Genomic DNA, 8,391 nt, shown 5'->3' on the forward strand with positions numbered 1-8,391 from the left:
AGGTTTTTCTTTTGTGCCAACCTCCACAGGAGGCTCGGAGATCAGGGTCTGTTGTAGAGTAGCTGGTAGGTATTCACTGTCCTTGTTAGAGACACTTCTGTAGTCGAGACACTTACTGTCAGATGGACTTGAATGTTGAACCCAGGCCTACCCTTCAAGGTCAGTCTCTCTCTACACTCTATCACAATCTTTATTTTAAGAATATACCAAGAATTCAAGTTTGTCAGTTGCGCACACACACTTTGACACCAAGTATGGCATGCCATCTCACTGCCAAATTCAGAACCACTTTGAAATAACCTAACTTAAAATCAAAATTATAATGTGTGATTATCCAAAGTAGTTGAATCAAGTGCAACTGGACTTGGTATATATCTGTGAAGACGTTTCGCCTCTCATCCAAAAGGCTTCCTCAGTTCGTGCCTTTCTGACTAGACCAAGCTAGTCTGACTGGCTGGTGATGAGACTCAGAATTTATCCTCTTTGGAGTCGTTGTCAGAGCTATAGATGTCCATGGCTCTTTGTGTCCCGATGTTTACCAACGCCCTTCGCTAACAGAGCCATAGATATGAGTGGCTCTTTTGTGTACCGATGTTATGGCCGCGCCCGTCATTATCGGAACTATTGATATGCGTGGCTCTCCTGTGCTCTGATGCCCGTCGCCATTGGAGCTATTGATTTGCATCTGTTTAGCAGCGACGGTCGTTGGGGGTGTTAGTTTGTGTGATTAAAAGTTAACCAACGTGTGTCCCATTGAAACATCAGCTTCTTGACTGAAACCACTATCTATCTCCATGTATATTAATTGACCCATTTGCTAGAGTGGAAATTTGTCATTTTGCTGCCTGTATACTGCCATTTTGCCGCCCAAACTGGGAGAAGCATGGTGTCGGCGGCACAGCAGATCTGCCTGCCAATCACACTCCACTTATACCAGTGATACCGAACTTGCATACACATGGCCCACCATGGCTCACAACTGCATACACATGGCCCACTATGGCTCACAACTACATACACATGGCCCACTATGGCTCACAACTTTCATTTCGCACCAACACTACACCAGCTGATTTCAGAAATTAGCACACAACCAGACAACAGACTAATTAATGAAATCAGCTCTACTCACCTAACATGCTTGTTAGAATGTGGGAGGACACCAGAGTTCCCACAGGAAACCCACATGAACTCTTGGAGAACATGCAAACTCCACACAGAAAAGACAAACAAACCCAGGACTCTGTCGCTTTGAGATAACAGTACTACTCAATAGTCAAAGGTGTGCAATCTTAAACCAGGGAGGGCTGTGTGTAGGGCTATGCGATATGACGATACATATCGTATGACAATAGAAAATGTCCATCGTTTCAATATTAAGCTCTATCGTTTATTTTGTTGTGTCGCAAATCACTTACGGCAATATTTTTTGTCATTTGGACAAACCTTTCCACTCTTTGCACAGCACAGACACAGGCAGAAAATTTGCATGAAGGCAATACAAACAAACATGGAGGACAGTAACACAGAACGGGGTCATTCCGAACAGAAGGACTCCGACCAGCCAGGACAAAATGAGGAGCTTGTACCTAAAAGAGGGGCTACTTCTATTGTATGAAGGCAATACAAACAAACATGGAGGACAGTAACACAGAACGGGGTCATTCCGAACAGAAGGACTCCGACCAGCCAGGACAAAATGAGGAGCTTGTACCTAAAAGAGGGGCTACTTCTATTGTATGGATGTGGTTTGAGTATGAAAAGTCTGACACGGACCAGAAAACCGTACTTTGCAAAATATGCTGGACGCTGGTCCCCACAACAGACTCAAACACCACTAGCCTCTTTCACCACCTACGCAAGAATCATGTCAAACAGTATGGAGAGAGTCTACAGATGAGAGCTTAATGCTTGATTGAAAATTTGCACAAGGGTTCTAAATAAAGGGAGAAAAATAATCAAATATGAGTAAGTACCTTTTATTTGTTGAGTATATAATTCAAAATGTAATAAGAAGTAGGCCTTTCCATGTGGTCATTTTATATTAACTATTTATTCATTGAAAATGTGCTATATCGTGATATGTATCGTTATCGTGATATGAATGACCTATATTGTGAGATGAGATTTTGGTCATATCGCACAGCCCTAGCCATGTGTATGCAGGTTTTCATTCTGACTCACTCACATTTCACTAAATAACACTCTCTCAACCAGACATGGGAGGACTAAGCAGTGAAATCAACTGGTGTAGTGCTGAATTGGAATGAAAACCTTCACATACACAGCCCTCCATGATACATAATTGGGCACCAGTGCACTAAGTAGTTTTCAGAACATTATTTGTCTTTTTCTATTGGCTAAGGAGCCAAAAGTTAAATGTTAACCTCCACCTTCCCGGGACCCACCTGTGACGGCATCGTAGAACTCATCCTCATTGCTCATCTTCAACAGTGAAGGCCGAGCGCTCGTTTAGGACAAAACTCCAATCTCTAGAACATCTTCCCTTTTGTGGGTAGTCCCTCGCCGTCCCCCTGGAGGGAGACTCTTCAATTAAAGTCCCTTTAGTGCGTCCCCACAACAGCAGTGGAAAGTTTCCTCAATAACGATGGAGATGTCCCTATAACGCCAAAATCCTGAGCCCTGCGTTCCACGGATATAAATAAATAGATTTGACCAAGCGTCACTCTAACGTCACAATGGGATGTTGGTCAGGGTAAATCCACCATTGGGCTACTGGACAGTCACTGGAAAGTTGTTGTAGTGCCAGCTGGTAATTTGTGTTTCTTTTGTTTCCTTCAGCAATGCAAAGAGGTGACCTGAAAATAAATAAATAACATGACAGGGTTGTCAAGGGAATTTATGCAGAAAACAAAAATCACTCCAGTGTCTCTGTACAATAATCCAGCTAGGAAAATCAAAGAAAGTTGAATCAGTTCATCTGGATACAAAAGAACTGATTCAACTGTATCCAGATGAACTGATTCAACTTTCTTTAACTCCAGTTAAGTGTTTCAGAAAAACACGCTTACTAAAATGATGACATGTACATCTCTGGGTGCTGACAAAACATGACAGTGAGGCTTAGACCAGGCCTTAATGACCGAACATGTTAAAAACTTATGTGGGACATATATCTTTCATTAACCTTTATTCATCCAGAAAAAAATTGATGGAGCAAGCACACCCACCTTTCTACAAAGTAATGTTTCACTCTCACATTTGCACACATACACACCTGAAAGATGCTCAATTTTGATATATATTCTAACATACAATTACACTGAAGCAGTGGGGGGGGGGGGTTGATATCCTTGCACAATGGTACATTGGCAGCAGTACTTGAAGTAGGAGAGGGTACTGATCACTCTCTTTCCCCATTAAGATATTCCAAGCTAGTCTGGTTACATTCTTAGCCACAAGACAACTTCTCTAATGTCTTTGTCAGAGAGATCATCTTTTTTTTCGTCCCCATACAAGGCAGGAAGCTGGAAGCCCCATATCCTGGTCAATTTTTTGACTTAGGTTATCAAATTTGTATGCTCTACCTGTAACTATATCACATAACTAGCTATTATAGGGAAGTTGTGTCCCCTTTTTTTAAACACCAACAAGACTTTTCAGTTTGTGGGTATGACAGGTCCATTTTGGAAATGGCCTGTCGCCTTGGCTTACATACAAAGAAAAATAGTTTACTAAACTGTATGTACAGACGATATTAAGAGTTTTTGTAATCAAGTGTTAAAAGCAGAATATTCACATGACCAGTGGAAACAAAGAACAATAAACGACATCATACCAAGTCAACTACTTTAGACAGTAAGGCTTTTCTCTGAATGCTGCCTTTGTATGTTAAAGACCTCTAAATTCAACTTCCAATCAGTTGAAAAACAAAGATCATCAGGTCTAATCTATTGAAATTATTTTATTCACATGGTTAGAGGCATATGTGACTATATTTAAATTGGTATGACATCTCAATGACAGTCACAAGTGGGCCCTGACCAAAGGGGCAGTAAAAGTTTATCCTTAAAAATTTAATTAAGTTAACTTTAAAATCTAAATTGCAAAATCATGGCTCACTGGTGCTAAAATACAGACAAGCCCAGAAATTAATAATATAATTTAAGAGTCAGGCTATTTTAACTGCAACACACACTTTGTGTGTTCATTTAATTTAAGACTGGGTCTGGCTGACATTTTTATCATACGTTTTATCACAAGTTTTGAATTGAAATATCAAGTTCAAATGAGAACACTCAAGACCCAATAATCCTCAGCACTCCTTAAGGAAATGTCAATAAACTAAAATTACCAGGCAACAAGTGCAACTCCATGCAGTTTAGCCTTACAAATTTGTGCTACGGAGGACAAAACTTAAAACATGCAGTTTAACAGCTCATGGACCGATTAAACATTAAAAATGCCACAGTCAGTTATTCTCATTTGATCTGGGCTGGGCTGAAACTCTGGCAGAGTGACAATCTTGTTTATCATGGCCCACTGAGTCCAAACACAGAGCCATCTAGGCGAGCTCTTGCATAAGTAGGACAATCTTCTAATAGACATCCTAGTTCGATGTGGGAGTCTGTCTAGAATGAGGATTCACAGTGCTAAAATCCTAAAAGCCTCAAACTGCAAATTATGATTATCATATCCCAGACTAATACATTATAAATTCTCATTTAAATATGCTACCATGTAAAACAGAAAAAAGTACACCAATCCATTGTGGTTGATTCACTCACTTCGAACCGCAAGGTCTGGTGAGAACCCGGCTCGCAACTTAATCCCTAAATTTGTTTTAGCATTAGGGTGCCTAAAAATCTGTATCAGAAGAATAAACTCAAGGTATAATATTAGCCCAATGTGAAGTCTATGGATAGCCCATAACCCCATTTACACATGAGCCTAATATAATATGTAAATCACACAGCAATTTTACATGTTGAGTTTGCATGAACACGAGTCGGAATCGATATTCCCGACTCAAACTCAGTAAAATTTATGGAAATATTTCTGAGCAATGACAGTTCAAATAAATGCTATAAAGTTGATGTATAAATATTATGTACGCTTTTACAGGCGCAAGTGAGTCAATCACAAGGAATGTATCTGTGACTTGCTTATGGCAGGGTATTCATCTAAAGTGGGAGATTTGTAAAACAGCAAAAGTATGAGGATATTTGAAATGAAAAAGTCTAGAAATTGGACCAACCTAAAAAATAAGCAAGCTTCTTTCAGTCCGTGAAGGGAATGAAATCAATAGGCAACTTTGCGGTACAGTTAAAGATGCCAGAATCTACAATAAAATTAAACATTCTATACAAGCAGGGTGTAATGAGACAGAAGGGACTTTCACATCATCTGTGAACACACCATCGGCAAATCTTAAAGATGAAAGCTATAAAAGATAAAAGTGGCTCATGTGACTAGCATCACTGGATCTGGGCTGGGACAAAACTGTCACCACGAGTGAGCCATTACTGTAATGCTTATGGAGTAATGTAACCTAATGCTAACAGACACCCCACAGAGATAGTAGCCAACTCAAACCATCAAACTAGTGCTTCAGAATTCCCGTTCCATCCCTGATGACATGACCTGGTGCATACAATAATACTATCATACTAAAGGGGCAGTGACTAGACTACTTAGCATTTAGCCAGATATAGCTAGCGAAGGTAACACGAGGAAAAATTAACTGCAACAGACTATGTTATACTCAAAAGAGATCATATTTATTATCAGCTGCTGACCCCACACAAACACCCATCATATCTACAAAGTCATTTGTTACCATCATCCACATAGAAATACTAGGCAACACTATGAGGAAACTTAGTTGACATTCTTTGCAATACCACAGTCCACTACAGCCATCTGTTATGTGTGGCGCTGTGACAATTAAGGACAGTTGTGTTGCTTCCACACTTGTCATCATGTAGGCCTGTACCTGTTTTGATCCCAGGTACTGCTAAAACCAATATTCTTTGATAACTTAATCAAAATAACAGCAGGAAGTTCACTGTTTAGTGTTTCACTTCTTAATGGACAATGGGGAACTTTGCCAAACATTATCAGAATTTTGATTCGCGTTTTCTCCAGCAGGGCTTAATAACCCCTAGGGCAGACAGTTTTTCCTAGTCTATTTACACTTTAAAGGACGTACATTTTTCTGTCAACACTAATGGGAATGCAAATTATCAAAACTGTAATCAAATTGTCAACCTCAATGCAAAATATTTTATATGCCGTGTTGGAAGTAATGTGTTACTGTAATTCCACTACTTTTGGTGGTAACTAGAAATGTAACCAATTCATTCATTCATTATCCAAACCGCTTATCTTTACTCGGGGTCATGAGATGTTGGCACCTATCCCAGCAGTCATTGGGCGGCAGGTGGGGAGACACCCTGGACAGGCCGCCGGACCATCACAGGGCTCACACACACACACACACACACACACACACACACACACACACACACACACACACACACCTAGGGACAATTTTAGTACAGCTGATTCACCAGACCTACATGTCTTTGGACTGTGGGAGGAAACTGGAGCACCCAGAGGAAACCCACGCAGACACGGGGAGAACATGCAAACTCCACACAGAGGACAATGCGGGATGACTCCCAAAGTTGGACTACCCCAGAGCTCGAACCCAGGACCCTCTTGAGGGGTGAGGCGACCGCACTAACAGCCGCACCACCGTGCCGTCCTATGTTACTAATTTGACCATTTGAATCGCCTCAGAAGCTGTGAAGAGAGAGGGAAACAATGGTGGGCTGATTGGCGGACTCATGCCAAGGATGACATACAGTTTGTGCACGTTACTGAAAAAGTAATGTAACTAATTACTTTTTCAAATTAAATAATGCAATTACAATTACTGAAATTTAACCAATTACTAATTTTCACTAACTCGTACAACACTGTTTACATGTCGTCCTTGGCATGAGTCCGCAAACAGGCTACAATTGTTCCCTCTCTCTTCACAACTTCCGAGGTGATTCAAATGGCTTTGTCTGCATTTTTATCCACTGAGCTGTAACCAACTTGAACAGCCTAAAACAAGCGAGCCTTAGTTCCTACACTACCAGTATTAGGTAGCTACTTGTCAATCGAGAGACAGTTAAAATCTCAGCACAACAGTAATCACAACACAGTATTACTGTGATCCTAGGATGATCAAAATAAGGAAAGAAGGTTCAAAAAGACAAACAGAGGGTATTTTATGTTCGAAATGAAGCGAAGTTCTTGCTTTATATTGGTTGGTTGTTTATCAGGTACACTTTATTCATTGTTCAAACAAGAGGCCTCAGGCAATGTAGAAGGGCAACCACAAAACGATAATGAAAGAAAGTCCACGGTGTATACTCCTAGGGTAATCCAATCAATTCAACTTGCTCAGCTTTGCACTCTCTTTTATATTGGCTTGAATCCCAAAAGGACAATGATTCATTAGGTTCACTTATCTACCCGATTTCCTAAAACGTAGCTACAGCAGGGTAGTTACTGGAAAAGTGGCTTAATCACAGGGTCATCATTTTTAATGAAGTCACAATCATAAAGTACTTCCTAAACCTACAGTACTCTTTGCGTGTTTTTGGCTTTAATCCATACAGGGGTAGTGCTTCATGTTCACTGAGTACAACCTTCATGCTAGAGTAATATCCCAGGGAATAAAGTAGTTGTCCATGTTTCCCAAGGTAGACATGACAATTAAATGCTCCTTATCTATTCTGATTTTATACTGGCTAAAATTCAAATTGAACCCTTGCTTTATTTATCAGGAACACAACATATTATAACACGCTTCATGAGGTAGTCAAATTCATCCAATGTTTCCTTACCACAGCTCCTTGTGGCAAAGACCCCCAAGGGAAGACGATTCGTTTGCTGCCCACCAATTCTTAGAACACAGCAAACTGCACAAACTACACAGGTCCTATCAGTAAGCCCAACTATCCCTGTCCTTCCTTCTTCTCGCTCTCCTTTTTTGGACAGAGTGTCTGGAGCTTTACCATTCTCAGTGAGAAGTAACTCCCCAAATACACCACTGGACTTTGGCTTCAACATCCACAATCAATAAAGGGGAGGCTGAATAGAGGCAGACATGTTGTTCTGCTAAGTCACTTTGGAAAGTTCCCACCTTCAAAGTTGCTTTTGTGCAACTATATTTTCTTTCCTCTTCAATTAATCTTTCCTCTTTAATTAATTAGTAGTTTATATGAATATCATCTTAGTGCTCTATTTTATACAGATCAGCCAACTTAGTTAATCCTCTATTGAGAAAAGTTACATTAGGTATCTTGGGTTACTAGTTTGGCAACAATGTGCTATTTTGTAAAAAAAAAAAAAAAATCCGAGTACATGTAA

The 8,391-nt window shown here is 40.2% G+C and overlaps 1 protein-coding gene across 1 annotated transcript in view; it reads right to left on the reverse strand.

The window, feature by feature from the left end:
• LOC130106795 (oxysterol-binding protein-related protein 2-like) overlaps positions 1–8,006 on the reverse strand; it is a 37,363-nt gene extending 29,357 nt beyond the window's left edge. Inside the window, exons 1-2 of the mRNA XM_056273052.1 lie at positions 7,866–8,006; positions 2,409–2,819 (exon numbers count right to left, since the gene is read on the reverse strand). Of these exons, the coding sequence (XP_056129027.1) occupies positions 2,409–2,445 (37 nt within the window). The 5' untranslated portion in view covers positions 2,446–2,819; positions 7,866–8,006. The remainder of the gene's footprint in view (positions 1–2,408; positions 2,820–7,865) is intronic.
• Between the last annotated feature and the right edge of the window lie 385 nt (positions 8,007–8,391).

The sequence above is a fragment of the Lampris incognitus genome, chromosome 2 (assembly GCF_029633865.1).
Source record: "Lampris incognitus isolate fLamInc1 chromosome 2, fLamInc1.hap2, whole genome shotgun sequence".
In the NCBI taxonomy this organism is placed as follows: domain Eukaryota; kingdom Metazoa; phylum Chordata; class Actinopteri; order Lampriformes; family Lampridae; genus Lampris; species Lampris incognitus.